Source organism: Anopheles coluzzii, chromosome 3, assembly GCF_943734685.1.
Source record: "Anopheles coluzzii chromosome 3, AcolN3, whole genome shotgun sequence".
Classification (NCBI taxonomy): domain Eukaryota; kingdom Metazoa; phylum Arthropoda; class Insecta; order Diptera; family Culicidae; genus Anopheles; species Anopheles coluzzii.
In genome coordinates this window covers 9,251,227-9,269,528 of record NC_064671.1, presented here as the reverse complement: position 1 = coordinate 9,269,528, position 18,302 = coordinate 9,251,227, and the positions used below count along the sequence as shown (strand labels likewise).

Here is an 18,302-nt window from a genome sequence, read left to right as displayed (position 1 = left end):
AGCCAAAAAAAAGGGTAGGTACCGGTGGAGGACGAAGAAGACCACGCACAGTGGTCATATTTTCACAACCCTCATGAATATGCAAACACACACACCGACAGAGGGATGGTGATGCTCTCGCACCACCCCGATGGGCCGATCATTCGGTGATGGATGTCCGAACCCGTCCAAATTCCTGCCTCCCTATCAAGGACTTAAGCTTTAGGGCATTTTCAGGTCCCCCCCCAACCGCTCCCATCCCAGCACGAATTGTGCGTGAATGATTTTCGTGATTCGTCCATCATTTTCAACGCCAAACGAAATCGCTCCCACCGCCGCGGCTGCGTTCGTGATTTGTGTTTATTGGCGTTTACGATGGCATCAAATGAGTTTTATCACACGCGAGATGGGCTAGAAAACATGCACGTGTGAGTGAATGTAGAGCTGCAGAGGTTAGATTTGGTCGATAACGCTTGCGGTAAGGGCACTTTCGTTATTTAATCGCACCGATTCGAGAGTGACTTGGCGGTCTATTAATTCGAGATGATATCATCAAATTGCTTATTTGTGGAAAAACACTGAAAGATGAACGTTTTAGAAGAGTTGTAATAGGCTACAAAATATTTCCCAATCTAGCGTCACACAAGCCTAATAAAACTAATTTAGTTTTCTTGTCAACGCCTTATATTCTGCCATGCTCGTCCCCGAAAGGGAGAAACATCGAAAATCGCTTTTAAATATTTGCTACTCGATAAGCGCGCAGCAAACTTTACACAAAGTAATTAGGCGTGCAAATGAAGCGATTCCTTCCGGCTTTATCCAGCCAGCTTCCTTAAATCGAAAAGCAATTCACAAACAACTCACCCCACCCTATCACTAGAAACAAAGTTTACGTACAAAAATCATCAAAAATAGATTCGATTTTATCCAGGTGCCACCCGCCAGCATTGATTGATTTATGTAAGCACTGTTTCAGTATCACTGCACTGGAGGAAAACCCCCCAAAAAAGAGAAGCTAGAAACAATACGCACATTTTCAAATGCTTCTCCATCACCTAAAATTATCACTCGACTGGAACATTCTCGTTCGCAAATAGCATAACCGCTCGGCGAGCGTCATTGATGTTACTGTTGTTGTTGCTGTTGTTGTTGCAAAGGGCGTAAAGCGCATTAAAGCGCTATGTAACATGTGTCAAAACCGAAAGTAATTATGAAATCACTTGCCCGCCCGGCACCACATCCCACTGCAAGCAAACCATTCGGTTCGGGTTCAGTTTATCACTGCTTCCTGGTTCCTTTGCTGCCCGAGTCCGTCGCACCGGTTGATGATCCAACGATGACGTCCGATTCCGGTACGGTATGGAACGATTAAAATTAGCATCCGTCACCGGTACAATTGCCGCAGTCGATGTCACCAGGACAACATGAAAGACGGGGGTGGATACGTTGCGAACAGTTTCATTCATAATTTCCTTCCACAAAGCGCTGCGAGTAGGAAGATGAAGCTCGTACAGCAGGAGCTTCGAACGATGTGTGGCATCAACGACACCGACGGATGTTTGTCGGTATGGTTTCCATCATTTTCTTGTTTAGAGTTTTCTGCTAGTATACGTAGCAAAATGTTGCACAAAATTTCTTACTTGAATATTCTTTCCCACATTAGTCAGATTCTATAATGTTATTGATATTCGATTTTCACCGATGTAATATATGAATATTCTTACTTGAATATTCTTTTCCATATTAATCAGATTCAATAAAGTTATTGATATTTGATTTTCAACTATGTAGTAAAGATATGCGACCAATTTTAGAAGATACTTTTAAAAGCATAAGTAAACATTTAACTTTTAAACTTTCCATCATAGTATCTCTTTACACGCAAGAATTGCAATCCAAAACCACTACAATATTGTTCTATTTTCAAACCTTCCCAGAAAGTCCCTGTCCTTTCCTACGATTCCAATTCATTGACCACTTCCCAGTAACTGGAAGTGATTATATAAAACCCCTGCAAAATGATTCCTCTCATTCCGTTCGTCTGTATTTGTGATGAATGCAAAAAAAGGGTCCGCTTACTCCCGGCTCCTCATAATTGTACAAATTCCCCGAACGGAGAAGCGGAGAGCCGAAGGCAACGCAATAGTAGTAGGTGAAGCTGCTTTACCTAATCATCCATTGACGCGCGCATTATCGAGCACCGGACATTGGACCGACTGGACCGACCCAAACTGCCCCATACTCTACCACTCCAAAAGGACGGGCAGCAAAAGGACTCGGCAGGACATCGGAATCGGACGTACGGTGCTGAAAAATTCATTCATTCGTTATATTCCCCCCCGTTAGCATTCCCGCGTTGATCCCATTACAACGGCGACCTCTCCGGAGGCATATCCTTCGCACAATAACCGCCAACCGCGTGTATGTATGCGTGTCTATGTGTAGGTGAGCTGAGGTGGTGGGTAAAAATAATTCAAGGAAAATTTGTTCTCTCTTCTCTCGCCTACGCTCCCTTTCGCTCCTACAATGTAGGTCGTTAACGTTAGCGGGGTGGGTTTTGTTTTTCATCGCCCCCTTTCGTCTCGGCTTTCGGTCCGTACATCCGTATCAATATTCACCTGTCATTTGGTTTGCACGAAAGTTCCAGCAATGTTCCACCCCGCTCATTGTTACTTGTCAAGTTTTAATCGAATCCCTCTGCCGGTGCACAACAGCCATGAGCGGGGGAAGGTGAAACAACACATACAAAATAATACCCCCGAACTACCCCTCGGAAGGTTGTGGTTTTCACAAAGATGGACAACATAACAGCCACCCGGTGACGTCAAATTAAATTAATCGAACACAATACACCGCACCGACAAAACCATAGGCAGCCTTCTTCCCAGGCAAGTCCGCATCCAGCAAGGATTTGCTGTTTGTGTGTGTGGGCAGCGGTAGCAGCTGCAGGCCGGGTCGAAAAATTGATTACATGATACACACATACTTGCGCTGGCACATGGGGGTCAGAAGGTACAGTGTTACTTCCCTTTGCGCCTATGTTTTTTAAAGCGAAGCGAAGATAGTACCTCGTTACTACAAATCGATCTCGGCCGATTGCAGTTAAATATTAACTTCCTCACACTCTTCCCTTTTTTCGGGTTCTTTTGTTGCTCATCGTACTTCCGCACTGGACGAAGGCAATGCAGTACCACCATCACTACGGACCAGGATCAGGATGCGTTCCTGGGTTTATATAACGTCTTAGGCTCTATACAGCCCCCAAAAGCTAACGCACTGACGTCAGACACACATATGAAGTAAGTCTGACCAGCCGTATGTGTTTGAGATCGCATGCCGGGCACTGCTGGATTGCGCTTGCTTCTGTTTTTGCGTAAGATTCCACTAATCGCGGATTCACGGCTAAACCAAGGACGTTCAGCACAATAGCATTATGAAAGAGATCATTCTAGTGGCGTCATTCGGGTGGTTGCAACACTAAGATGCACTGGGCAGGATAATGTAGCTGACGTAAAGTGAACCCCCAAGGATATAGGTACATTAGGCAGAAGTTATGACAATCAGCATCCAACTGTATATCTTGTGGCTTACATAAACGGCTTAAATCTTGCGTTAAGCAACACATTGACCCTAAGGCTGAGAAGTGTTTCCAAAAAAAAAAAACTAAGCAGACGTCGAGATCCCTTAACAGGATCGACATAAACACGTCCCCATTACGCACAATCTGGCCGCCTAGATAAGGGTCAACTTTTTGGTAACCCATAACACCACGCCAGCTCACACTGACAACCGCACCGAGCGATCATTAAAAGCTGGACCGCAGGCATTGAGGTTAATTAAAATTATCAATAATCAGAGCACCGGCCCCTTGAAATTCTTCTCTGTCTCCGCGTCCGCTTACGATGAGTGTATGAGTTAGTGGTAAATAAAAATTAATTGCAACAGCACCGAACCCACACCGATCTTGGCAGAAGCGTACGAACCCGACCGGTGTTGGTAGTGATCAAAACAAACGCAAAGCGATCGTACCAAGCTTTCCGTTTTTTTTTCTTTTTTCACCTTACAATTGTGCCTTTTTTCAACCCACATTTTGCGAAACTCATTTCAAACACAACAAAAAATCGTTCCTCTTCAAACGCCTAAAGACACATCGTTTTTTTCTCTCTTTTAGAGTCAAGCAGCCTCTTTCTTCAAATTGCTGCTGCTGACGCTCTGGGCCCATAACCTCCCGGGGCATGGATTTGCTCCCAAACGAAATGTCGTAAAAACGAAGCTTGGAAGGATGGTTCAAGCTCGCCCCAAAAGCACGTAATTAATAGATAACAATTAGTAGCGACCGTCTTCAGCGCTGGACACTGCTGGGAAAGGGTGTAAAGAACTCTCCGCCGCCCTGAAAACGTGTGTTACGCATGCAAGGCGAGGTATGCTGCGTAGCGTTTAAACGATACCTTCGTTTGTTTCAACAAATAAATGGTCTTTCGGCTAAGGTTTGACGATATACGCTATTCTCATTCACATTTATCAACCAAAGGACGCCGATGATTAACGAGTGCTGGCTGCAGTGAAGATGAGTCCTTGGGCGAGTGTTTGGTTTGTGCTTGCGCACCACCAGCGAATTTCGTTCCCATGATTTGAAGCTGATCGCAAAAAGGGTTCTTAAACGGTGTTTTGCGTCCCAAAGGGAAGGTTTCGCTTGAAGGTCTTGCAATTATTTATTGTCGTTTCGTGTGTATTTTGGTAATACTTCTCCAATATTTCTTCTAGAATCTGCCCAAGACTCCTCTTTCTATTACCCACTGGAGGTTAAAGTACAAGACAAATAGCCTGTCCAGCACCCAAAACAAAGTAGCCCTTCGGATCGCCAACCGATCAGGCTGCTCAGCGCGCATGATTGATCGCACGGTGGACGTGTGTTGATTGTGCGTGGACAGTTTGACCGCGGGATACCCGGTTACGCCACGCTGGTGCGGTGGTGGGGCCACCTCCAAATTTCATCCCGGGTGCTCTGTTGCCGCTGAAAACGTGCCGTGCGCCTGATTGACAACACTTCCCCACAGCCACAGTCTTTCTAGCCATCTCTAACACTTTCCCTATCGAACCCAGCACCGCGGTTGCTGTCTCGTTCTTACACGCGCAACACCATTGTTGTGACTGCTAGCTCCACTGCCCACCATCGGGTGTAAAAAATGACAGCTGATGAGTGATCATCTTCATTATGGACAATGTTGCTCCACAGCATTATTTTCAGCGCCGGTCGTTTGCGATCGTGCTTAGTGTGTGTGTGTGCATGTACTATACGCCACAACAGGCCCAAGCTTTACGCATGCTTCGTTTATGGTTTATGATTTTTCTCTCCTTTTTTCACCGATTCTGAGAGTTCATCACCCAGCCCCGGTGTTTGAAAGCATGATTTGTCTTGATAAATTACTTCGATGTTTGACGTTACACAATTATGTCAATTGGCTGTCCGAAGGCACCGGGGCAGACGATCGGCAAGCATTGGTTCTTCCCCGGGACTTTTCAATTGAGCGAATCGGTGTCGACCCGTTTTTCTCATTTCTATCCCTTAAAATAATAATTGATTTATCGAGCCGAGCGCACAAAGAGCGATCATTTTTCAATCTTCTTCCCCGTTTCGCTTTGTACGATGCGCGGGCAAGATCATCCGAATAGGGGGCCGCCAATCAGGTGTTTGATGCTTTTGTGTCTGCATCAAATAGCAACAAACGGTATATGGAGACGTTATGCAAATACTCTCCCATCTCCCATCAATCGTTTGCTACGTTTTTATCAATATTTTGAGTGCCTTTTCACACGTAACTGATAAACTTGGAGCCAACGAAAACGCTTGACGCTTGCCATAGCGTGTTCATAAAGATAGATTTCGGAATAGGTTTAAAATTAATTTTCAATCGTTCCCTTATTTAACTTCACTTCAATACTCCTCTCATTAGGGAGCTTTTTCTCTGGAAATATAAAACCTCACCATGTGTCGGACGTTTATGTAAATGAAACAGAAAGTTCATACGAAGGCGGCGGAACGCTTCTACAACTGAGAACCTCGCTCGGGCTCACTGAGGGCTCAACATCCTTTCGCAGGAAACATTATGCAAAAATTGAAGCCCGTTCACTGCCCATGCTGGACTGGGCGAAGTTTGTGGTGGTCTCGACGGTACCCTGAGACGGCGCGCTTTCGATCGAACAAAGCGAGAGTGTTTGTTGCTAAAAATTGTACACGAGCTGCGCGTTCGGCATGAACGGCTTGATTTATTATGGCAATATTAATAATGAATGAAAATGTAAGGCAAATTGGATGTGTTCAGGTCGTGCACTGTTACTTCATAGTTTTGTTTAGATTTTATACATTAAAATATACTTAATTATGCTTTGTATTGTTTCGAAATCATCCTTCTGCTGGAGCATTTTTGCATATTTAATAACTTAAACATGCTTTCCTGCGACGCGTCATTATTCAGTTCCTCATCATTAAACATATCCCTCTCATGAGTTTCAACATTAAACATAAACTTTCGTAGCATCGTAAAAACGTAACACAGTCGTATCCGTCTGCTAGCTCACAAACAATCAAACACAAACACCCTATTGACGGTGAGAGCAATTAGCAGGAATTCCTCGCACTGCTCGTGTCACAAATTTGACGACTCTGTTCGAGACGCGCCCGAGCGCCTAATCAAGACCCACAAATCTCAAGCGCCATGTAACGAGCTGTAAAAATAAAACTGCGCTGAGAAGACGGTGGGTAGTAGATGTGTCAGGGTGGTAACCGCCATGTGAGAAAATAAGAAAAAAAGCTCACACACGCACCAACCAACTGTCGAAATCGAGTAAAAAAGCGGTGGTAGGGAATCGTCTTGACATGGAGATACACTGTTTTGTGATATATTTACATGTCGAGATGTTTACTCTTTTTTTCTGGTGACCTTTGTGCTTCCCAGAGATTATTTCCGAATTCCAAAATATTGAGGCCATTTTTCTTACTCTGTATTTCAAATTAATACGAGCGATTAACTAGTCTACTATTTTAAGATCAACCCCTGTTTTTTTTCAGTTCGTCTATGAATATCAACCTTCTACTTTATCTGACCAGCTCAGCCTAGGAACAAGATGAGATTAAAGATTCCGTAACTTAAGGCCGCCGCCCCGATGCTCCAAAAAAACACATCAAAGGAACGGATTCCATCGACGATTAATTTACGGCCGCACCAGGCAAGATCCGAGCGTTGCGCGTCATACAAACAGCCGCAGGGCAAAAGGCTCACAAAAATCTCGCCCTGCCCAGCCCGACAATAATGATAATCGCTCTCCGGTTCCGGTCCCAGCCGCAACCGGATGCTGTGCCGGCGGCTGTGCATAATTCGGGGGGACTTTAGACTCCCTGAAAACCCGCACCCGGCGCTGATAGGCCAGGTATGCGATGCAAAATCTAGACCAGCCAATTATTTAGCACGATCGTTACAGATCGCGTCCCGCCGCTTCCGATGCCAATCTCGGGCCTCAAATCTTTGGCCCGAGCGGAACATGACCATTTAACTTAAAGGCAGAAGATGAAGATGATCTGATCGGAGGTCGGACGTGGCGCGCTCAAAAAAGACGACACCGGCGCAGACGAGTCGCTTGAGCAACCGATGCCCATGTACCTTATACCATACCCGAGGGTGACTGACACTCGTCAAGATGTTTGTGATGAGGTTTTCCCATTTCTGGCGAGCGCCACAGTTTTGGAAACGGCTCCATTAACCGCATTACCCTAGAACACGCAGGCCACTACACGGAGTTGCTTAACTTGAGTTCAGTTTGCGAAAGAAGCAATCCCTGTCAAGGAATGCCAAACGCGGGAAGTACGCAGCTGCTGCTGCGCTAGAACCTTCCCAACCATAGTGCAATGCAAGCCGACATAAAATCGTGTCCTCGTGAACTCCGTCCATAATGGCTCTACTTGCCGCCGGCACGACTCCGGCTGAACTGTTGCGAATCGATCGATCGAAGGTGAAACCCGTTGACAACAAATTGTAGCACGTTAACGCATCTGTAGCAAGGGTTAGAATTTCGCCGTACGAAGTGCAGGCGGCCGAAGCGAGAGGACACCAATAGCAAAAGAATTCAATTTTTCGTGGTTCATCGCACGGACACTTTTGCGCAGTGAGGGTTTAGTTGCGATGCGCCAGACTGCACCGCGCGTGTGTCGGAGTGGCGCACACAAAACACTCCCAGAATTGGGCCTCCCATTATGTGGACTGGCGTGTCTTTGCGTGTGTATGTGTGTGTGTGTGTTTGTTGGCAGCGTAACGAACGTGCGCGCATGCCGGCTCGCTTAATAACTCGGCGTCAAACGCCAGCCAAGCGCAAGTCAAACGTCAAACCGTGCCGATGCGCGCACAAAATTTACAGTACGCGCGGCCTGCCAGGCGTTTGGAATGCAACTCTCGAGGCGAGCGCTCTTTCCACTCCTCGTTCGAGCGGATTGGAGCTGCCTTTTGGGGGTGGCAGTGGAAGCGCATGCTGGCGCGTCCCGCAAGAAGCGACCCTAGCGACTTACCTTACATTTTTGTTCAATTTTTCTTCTAGAGTCACCTCATTTGTCGGTGTCTTAAGGGGGTATAAAATTCAATTCCAAGCACACTGCACGGAGAAGGTGTAACTAATGGAATGTTGGGTAAACGTACTTTGACGCTCGTACATTATGGTTTCATCGTGGATGAGCGTTTTTTTCCAGCGATTTTGAGAGTTTCAAACGAGTAAATTGGTTGTGAAATTTTCCAAAAAAACGGTAAAATTTACATAAAAGCAATGAAATTCAAACCCAAAATTAATACTTTCCCCCATTTCAAATATCGAAACATTTGATTTTACGATTAAGGATCGTCATCCAACCAACTAACTTCCTTGGAACAAACAAATGTCCCGAAGAAAAAGTAAGGTCAACATGCAATTTCCGCCCCATTACCTCTGACATCGAATCGTTTCGTGAATCAATGATATTTTTGCACCAACTCACCATCAAACAATAAAGTCTAAAGTTTCGAACCATTCGATTAGATGTTTCTGTCAAAAACGGCTTAATTTATGACCCATCAAAAGTATGTTGACGGCTCCACCCAGCCGAAGAGTCGTGTGTGCCGGAGATGTCACTGAACCATGGTGGCATCCTCCATCAGGTCAGACCTAAGCGTTATACGAAACTCCAAATCAAATCGCCAAAAAGCTCCACACCCCGTCTCGCTGGTGTGGGGACGAGAAGAACGTATGCAAATTGAAATTTGCAATATAGCATAAATCATTGGAAACTATGCAAAAATCAGCAAAACTAGAAAGTGAGCAATCGTGTGTGTTTTTTAGTCTTTTTTCGGCTCTCCGGATGATCGTCTAGAGGTGAAACTTTTGGCTGATTTCACTTCGTCGCCAGGCAGTTGCATCTGGCGCATCCTTTTCGGCTTGTTCAAGTGGAGAAGATGATCAGTTTTTGAAGGCATCTGATCGTCCAGCTTTCATAGCATCACTCACTTTCCAGAGCCGGAAACCTGAGGCGATAGCTGATTGTTTACCTCGCGATTCAACCTCGAGGAATTTGAATTCTATTCTGATATCAGTATCAAATCATACGAAACTTTAAGTCGCATCCTCTTTCTTGTACCAAAAACCTGATATCTTCGCCCAAACCTGCCTCCTACCAAGCTATTGCCGAAAATTCCCCAGAAAATGAAAGTGGTTCATTGAGAGGCCTTCTGCGCGTTTTTTGTTTGGATTTGTTTCTTCTTCAGTGTGACTTTGGACAAGAAAACGATGCCTCCACCGAAGACGATTTGGCGACATCGCGAATTTGGCGAAGCGACGTCCCCGCACTGTCAAAACAAGTTTCTGGTTACAGATACGAGAGATACTGCTGCCGCTGAACGTCCCGCAATTCGTTTGCTTCGGCATAAGACCCAGAGATGTGACTGTGACTCGATGTGGCATGGGTGTCTTCCTTCCAAAGAGAGCGATACACTCCAGCAAAAACAACAACAACCAAAATCTACAGAAATACGCACACAAAATCTGACCGGTTCGGTTTTGGCTGGGGAGCAATCGTTCGGAAATTGGACGCGCCAGTTCCACGTATACGGGCAGTGTGAGTGGATGTCGTAAAAAATTGAATAATTTTATCACCAGACTCACCACATCCACTGCTTGGAGTATCTGTGTCGCTGCGTGAGACAACCATCGCAAAATGGGTTCATCAGATAGAAGCGTTTTCGAAGAAACCTCAAATAATTGGAGATTACTCTACTCCGTACATAGTTTGATGTAATTGCTCAGAAAGCAGGAATACAGTTTCTTCTATTACATGAGTCGACCTCATCTTTGAGGAAGATTTTAACCAACATAAAACACACACACACACACGCAAAGCTCCCTCAACGATTCACCTGCCTAATCAACCAAAGGGGACGGTGCTTCTGCCTTCCAAAACACCGTCCTCAGCAGCTCACCGAAGCATAACTGAGCAAGTTTGTGTTTGGTTTATAGCGGCTCGGTTTCGGCATCGCATTGGGGAGGTTGTTTTTCTGGTTTCTCCTTCACCGGTCCGCTTCTGCTCACTCGAACCCATACTGCCCCCATGTACACGCATACGCGTCTGTGGTGTGGCTGTGTTTTGAAGTTATTCAACAAGATTTATGAAATCTTAGCTACTTCTCCCTTTCGGGAGCGGCAATCATCCCGAAACATTGCTCTGCTGTGCCGCTGCTCGAATAGGCTGGCAGACTTTTGCGAACACGGCTTCTACTCCCTCCAATCGAACCATTCCTGCCGTGCCGCGAGATTCCACGGTTTAGTTAATTAATATTGCAAATTAGAAACGTACCACCGCGCGCGGCCGGGATGATGATGATGATGCTCCCGCTCACCGTGCACAATGCAACCGGTGTGCGGAGTCATGCATATGCAAAGCACTTTCTAACAGACCCACAACGGCACAAAAAAGGAAACATGAAGTCAAACACATTCAAATTCAAACTGGAGCCGATAAAACGGAGGGCATGGTAAAAATTGATTTTTGTAAACGAATTTTTCACCTTCCAAAAATCTGGTCGGAAAAGTCACCAAGATGGAGGCACGATGCTACTGATGATCGTGTGTTGAACACACAAAAAGGCTTATGCCCTACCTTCCGGGATAGAGTGACCGTAGTTATGCAAATACTTTCGCCCAGGCTTCCCGGCTTTGATGGCGGCGGTTCCTGAGGCTGTTAAGCGAGGAAGCAAACGAACCCTCTTCTCGCCGTTGTTGCTGTTGAAAGTTGATCGTTTTGTATGGAGAAGAACACTTACCTAAAGAAAAGAAAAAAGAAGAAAAGAAAGAGAAAAATTCGATAAATATGGATGCATTAGTGCAAAAAAAAAGGGAAATGGGGTTCACCTATCGCGGCAGGGCAACAGAGTGTGTGAGAATTATTTACAAACACGAAGCTCTTCCCATATCCCACACAGCAGAAAAAAACGATAAAGTGTAATAGAATTGCCAGGTAGGATCTAGTGCGGGCAGTAAAGAAGCCCCCATGGGATGTCACGCTATCGGTGTCACGATTCGATTGCAGTCATAAGTCTCACCAACTCCCCCAACGCCAACCGTGCTGCCCAGGATCGTGACACCAGCTGCGGTAAATGGGAAAGGGCGCCCAAAAGGGGGGAGAGAGAGAGAGACGTTGCTGGAAAATTGGCGATCTCATTAGAGGGCGATCGGGCGCTGCATTCGTCACACACGTGTGTGATTGGGATGCGTGCGGCGAATGCCACAAATGCTACAATGTTGAGTTGCTTGCGGGTGTGTATGGAAATGACTTTCTCAATGGGTTGTTATTGCCGTTTAATGAGCAGGGTATTGGACATTGTAGTTACAAACAGGTATACTTTTGTTGTGATTATTCACGTTTTTTTAGCGCAAAACATTTAAGAGGTCATTTAACCTTGCTTGGAGATGAGTATATGACAATCTCTTTGCTTTCGGCCCAGCGTCACTAATGAGCGATCAATACAGCCGCAATTTATTACTCGAGTGAAACACAAAAAAAACACATTGCCAACATACCACCCTGAATATTTTATCTTGTGATAGAGCAAAAAAAACAGAAAAAGCTCGAACAAAAGAAGCACACGCACAAATGCGTGAGCAAATAATAACTCCGCTTCATCCTTGCCGCCCGAGATACACGAGGCAAGCAGCGGCGCAAGAAGACAGCACAAACGAAACCATTAATATGCCCATGTGCCGCGACCACGCGCCTCCCAACTTTGCCGCCATTCCAACCATGCCCCACCATGTCCCTGCTGCACAACCTTTTCAGTCCTATTATTTTCCGCGGCACAGCAAATTAATTTGATCTTTATTGGTTGACAACGTGTACCCGCCACCGCCAGGGTAAGTCAGGAGCGGGCGGTCGCAATGACGTCATCAATCTCGCTTTCATTCATCCTAATGATGAGAGTGGAAGTATTGATTTTTCGCTACAGCCGCCCCTCCCACCAGATGCCACTTGTAGGATGCTTTTGCTCCTGCCTTTTGTGTGGCCATCACACAGAATGGCGCTGTGTTGGTGTGGCATTCCTTTCGTTCTTACCCTGCAGCACACGACAACAACCTGCACACAGTTAGGAAGTGTGTGTGTGGGTTGATTTATTTCATGCCCTTTCGGGCCGACGCTCCTCCACCCCCGGGAACAACGCGGCCGCTGATGGCGTGTTTATTCACATGAGCTCATAAAACAGCCGGTCGGTTCGGGGGCTGTTTTACTGCGAGTGCGCAGCATTTCTTTCGCCCATTTAAAAATCCGCCCCGTTATGACGACATAAAAGCGAGAGCGGGACGACTAGATGGACCGGCACAGGGCCTGGTGGCGCCCGGTCGTGTAATAAATTCTTGCGAAGCGAACGAGCGTTTTCGCAATTTCCACTGCTGCTAAAACAGGTGATTGAGCTTTCGGGACGTTTTAGGCGTAGTGAAAAGCGATCGTTTTCATACAACTTTTTTTTTCTGAAGATACACAAAGTGATGAAAATGGTAACTTTCCCTTTTTTTTGAGCCCTTTCATCGAACGAAGCGGGACAATAATGCGGCGAGTAATAAACTCATTAGCAAATTGCGTACGGGGTACCTTTGGGGCAAAAACTGAATCCAAACCGAATCGAAAATTAGGGTCGAACAATACACTTGCGTTCGATTGGAATTTTAAGCACTTTTTGTGTGCCATTGCTGCCTTATAGCACACTATCGATTTAAATGATGCTACCCACAAAAACAGCTCCTTTAAATAATTTCCTCACCCCAAACTAAATTGCTAAACAGTTAATCAACTCGGCGTGCGTGGTGCGTGCGTCTAAACAACGAACCAAGCGATAGCTCGTTCAAAAACTGCGTGCATGTCGCATCCTCTATACACGAAAAACAACCCACGTATTGCATTCGAAGCTCGAACGAAAAGCACCCAAGCTCCACCGTTCGGTTCAATTAGCTCCAAAAAAGGAAACTCCTGTCAGCTCCTGTACCAGAGGAACCGTTCCTTTCGCCACCGGTGCGAAGCTTTAACAGTGCGTAGTACCGAAACACTGCCACGATTGCACCACACTGTGTACGAGCGCCCCGAAGAGCCTCTCCTCACCTTCCGAAAGGAAACCCCCGGTGCTTTGATTTATGAAGTAATAAGCAAAGCACACGTGGAAGTGCGCGAGAAATCGTGCTCATCATTGCGCGTGCGTAATCAGGCCTTTCATCTCGCTGCGTGAAGAGAGGAAAAAAAAGTAACGTTCAAAGGGGGTGTACTTGTCTGGTTTTTTTTCTTTCTCTCCAACCTCTTAACGTTGATACGTTTGATCGGTGGTCGTCGTCTGCGTCGTCGTTTACGCAGGGGCGCCCAGTGCCATCTTCCCAGCGGTGACACCGTGTCACGAGTGTTTTCGCTCGCGAATCATTTTACTGTCAGGATGATTTATTTATGGGACCCAGTAACACACACACACACACTCACACTTAAAAACATGGCAGACACTTGTGTACAAGCAGAACAATGAATTTGGGGCTGCAGGCATAAATTATGTGGAGAATATTGTGCAAATAATAATTCAGGCACGCGGTGACAATGAAATGGGGCGCTCATCATATGTGTACCGAGGCTGTGTAATGATGCGAGTAATACGGGTCACACCGACAGACACATACAAACACTCTTCAGCCTTAATTGCTCTGTTTTTTTTTTTTTTGGTCCTTGGATTTGATTTTTTGCGGACAAAAAAGTAATAATTCCCACCTTTGATGCTTTATTGCAACCTCGTGCCTTAGCTCACAAAGCGTCATTCGCACTTTACATAAAGATTATGCTATTTTTATGAGCCTTATTCTGTACTGTCCCACCCGGAGCGCTTTTTGCTTTCATAGCTAATATTTTCATCATTCGAAAGCAACCAAACTAACCCTCGACTCGGGAGTTACGTGCGAGTGGTGCTAAATCATGCGCCCATGCTAATGCAAAGCCGTGCGCATAGCGCTAAAGCGCACAGTGAAGGCGCACTGTCGTGTTCGCCGCCCGATGTTTCTCACCCCAAAAGCGTCCGTGGGCGAGGGGCTCAAACTAATTTCTTTGTAGCAATGTTTTAATATGCATATGGTTAAGGGAAAAATGGATTCGTACAGGTGTCGAACGGCTTTATTTATTGGCCGACGTGTGTGCACGATGAAGGGGGGGGGGGGGGGATAGCAGGGAACGAACATGACAGGGAAAAATAATTGATATACGAGCGGTGGTTGGTTTAATTTATTTTTCACCACGATATTCCTTTCAATGTTTCAATGATGCTGTTTCCTGTTTTAAAAAGTGTTGGAGGGAAGTAAAGTCTTCCGTAAAAATCTCAACCCCACCACTCAAACTGAACTTATGAATGAAGCAAGCAAAGGTTAATGTCAGTACTAGATGGGGGGAAAAACTATGAACAAAAGGTCTTAGAAAATAGTTCACTCGTTGAGAGGAAAAAATCAATTTTCCCATTCATAAAGGATCTGTCCATGATGGAATCCACCCACCCACACACACGCTCATGGCTGGGTGAAAAGGATGTGTATGAAAAGCAGCCCGGGACGTCTCTTCACTTTTTACACACCACCTTTACACCCTTTTTCCCAAAAGCCCCACCGGCCCAGGCGGTGATAATGTCACGAGCCACGAGATAAATCTTGTCACTCGGTCCGGAAGGGAAGAGAGAGAAAAAAACGACCAGGAAGTGGACCGGTACATTCATTGATAAAAATGAAACACACTCCCACTTGGATGTGTCCTTCCCCCGCCAAACCCTCTGCCCAAGCATCTGCCCATCTAAAGGACACTCGTGGATTAAATAGAAGAAAGCAAAAAAGGCAGCTGCCTGCTTCCTTCACTGCCTGGAACGTCGCCTCTTCACACTCAACACCTTCTAGCCACCGTCACCCCTACATTCCAACGACCGGGACCGGGTTGTTCACTACGCGACGCGAGCGCTAGCTTATTTATTCATGACGAGGAAAAAAGGGCCTGAAAGAAAGAGCTTTGTGGAAAGGGGGCGGAAGGGTGTGTGACGGTTCAACCCCACAGAAGGCCACGGGTGAAAAATCGATACGCGCTCCATTCAGTGATGTCATGAAAAGCGGCTCCGTACGAGCTGGATGGCACGAGAAGCTTTCGCGGGTCGTCCCTTTCCCACTCACACCACACTCACATCACACAGAGCGCAAAAAGCGTTTCAAATGATTGGTGAACGGAAAAATGGTTCGGTTTTCGCATGAAAGTTGTTCATTTAGTGTTTGTCCTATGAACAAGAATTTGAATGTCACAGCCAGACCAGTAAAGTAAGTAAACAAAACCACCATTCGCACCTTCGATTGAACTTTGAGCTACGATTTTACCCATTCGCCTTCGAACCGCTACCACATACCGGTCCGGTAGAGTACGGGGTTTTTCTTTCAATTTCCTTTTCACCGGATGAGTTGATTTCACGAGCAAATAATCACCACTTTGTGGTTGAAATTAAATCACTAAACTAAATGTCCTTTCACAAGCTCACACTTTACTCGCACACACACACACACACATACACACAACACACTTGTGGCTTTGTACTATTGGGTTTAAATATCACTGTAGGGTTCCTTGGTGTTTGCCATTTCACTAACAGCAAACTAATCTTGCACACGTTCGACGCGGCTTGCCTAGGGCAAATATCACAAAGGGGGGAGAGGTTGGATTTGCGTTAGACGCGTGTTAAAGGAAATTAAAAGCTCATGTCCACAGACACACACACACACTTCACATTTGCTTGCCACACATTTCAAGAAGGAAATTAAATTTCCCCGATACGTGCACACGGACACACACACTTTACACGTTACGGCCACGTTTCGATTCGAAACATTAACTTGCAAACTGATATCGGTTCCGTCCGCCTTTCTCTAAACCACAGTTAATCCTTCTAGAATTGCACTGCCCTCTTTCTACTGTGCCTTCGACCGGCTGGTTGGCTGGCTGGCTTGAGATGATATGCAGAGTGATGTCAGAACCATTACATCACCGTTCGGTGCTCAGCGTGATACTAAGCGGTCGGCCGCCGGTGGAAACCTTCTTTATTATCCTTGTGCTCTGCCCTGCTCGCTGTGTGTGTGTGTGTGCCGAAACACCGATACACGCGCAGCTCACTACCGTGTGACCTTGGAGCTGCGGCGCAACGATGATGGCAGTATGCGAGCGAGACGGCACGATACATTTCCGGGCGCCCTTTCGCTTACGCTTTGGAGCGAACGGGACCGACGGTACTTACCAGCCGGTTGGGCAATTGTAGGTAGGAAAACTCTCCAACCCCTCCGGAGAGAAAACCCCTTACACCTGTAGTGGTGTAAGCTTCTGTGTGTTTATTCGTGTGACGTCACTCACGCAAACAACCGACCGAGAACCGGCTAATCGCACCGACAGCCCAATGACCCAGACTGTACTACGGTACGCTCACAGGCGCACTGAGTGTGCTTCTGTGTGTTGGTGCTGGTACAGGATTGACTGACTGGAACAGCTTTTTCGTCCCCCTGCATCCATGCCAACCCCAACCCCATTTCCTCCGCCCAGTTTGCTTCATCCTCTCGCGAACGAAAGCGACATAAATTCACTTTCGATCGATTGCGTCAACAAAGGCTAAGGATGGGGTACAGGATAAAAGTGGATCGATTCGTAGTAACGATTCGAGGACCACCGTATCCACCCACCACCAACAATCGCACTTGTTCCACGGTACAATGAGAATTGTCAGCTAGCCGCCGGTTCGCACCTAAAACCACAACCCCCCGACATCAACAGATTACAGCCAGCTGGGGAAGATGCCAATATTTTCTCCCCGATTAGCTCTGCAATCGATTGTGTGCTTATCCGGTTGATCGAACGCGCCATGCGACTGACGCAACCGCCCGGTGTATTTCCGTTTGAAGGGTGCAACGCAACACATTTGACACCGGAGCTGGTAACTGATTTATTATTGAATCTCGCGCAGCGCACAAATTGGGAAAGCGAGGCAAGGATTTTTCCCCCTCCTACTCCTTCCCAAGTTTGCACGGAAATAAATTCTGCCGTCTTCGACGAACCCGGGATGAGTATCCAGAACCGCCGTTCTTGGGCACTGCTGACGCATTTCAGGACGCCAGGGATTAATGTACCGTGCGATGTGATCGCAATTACAGTCCAAATGCGTACCGGCACGGTTTGAGATGATTTGTTTTCTATTAGTTTGAAAAAACACTAATCCAATCAATCAGTGGGCTAAAAATGGTCACCAAATCGCGGGAGAGCGTTATCCGCGCGTTCATTGAATGTGACGCGTTTCTATAACCCGCCCGGTGTTCATTTTACAAAACATTAGCACCTACTGCACCGTGAAGCGCCACAAATGGGCAAAACTGAACCCACGGCAAACCGTCCCTGGCCTGTGGACCACACACGTAGCGCCCGTACGGTGGCTGGCTGCGTCCCATTTGCAGTGCCGATCGTACGTGAAATGGGTTTGGGTGCAGACGAGTACTAAGTGCCCGGTGTGCACACAATCGGCTCACAATTTCACACACGATTTGGGCAAAACCAACCCTTTCATCGGGTGCGCTGGATGCAACTGAGCGCATAGCGCCATCGCAAGCCGTCGTGTGGCGCCAGTCCGTTTTTTGAATCCCTTTTTTGGGGGTTGTGTGTGTGTGCGAATGCGTTAATGCCAGCAGTGAAGTGGGGAGGAAGCTCTCACAAAAGATAAGCAACATTCCTACAACACCAACGTTTT

The 18,302-nt window shown here is 46.5% G+C and overlaps 1 protein-coding gene across 3 annotated transcripts in view; it reads right to left on the bottom strand.

The window, feature by feature from the left end:
* Positions 1-18,302, bottom strand: part of LOC120957207 (probable nuclear hormone receptor HR38) — a 98,684-nt gene that overhangs the window by 65,336 nt on the left and 15,046 nt on the right. The window contains exon 1 of one of the 3 annotated variants that reach the window (XM_040379279.2): positions 15,874-17,133. The exons of the other annotated variants lie outside the window; for them this stretch is intronic. Within the exon in view, the coding sequence (XP_040235213.2) occupies positions 15,874-15,907 (34 nt within the window). The 5' untranslated portion in view covers positions 15,908-17,133. Of the gene's footprint in view, positions 1-15,873; positions 17,134-18,302 lie in introns of those variants that run through there. 3 annotated transcript variants of the gene reach the window in all.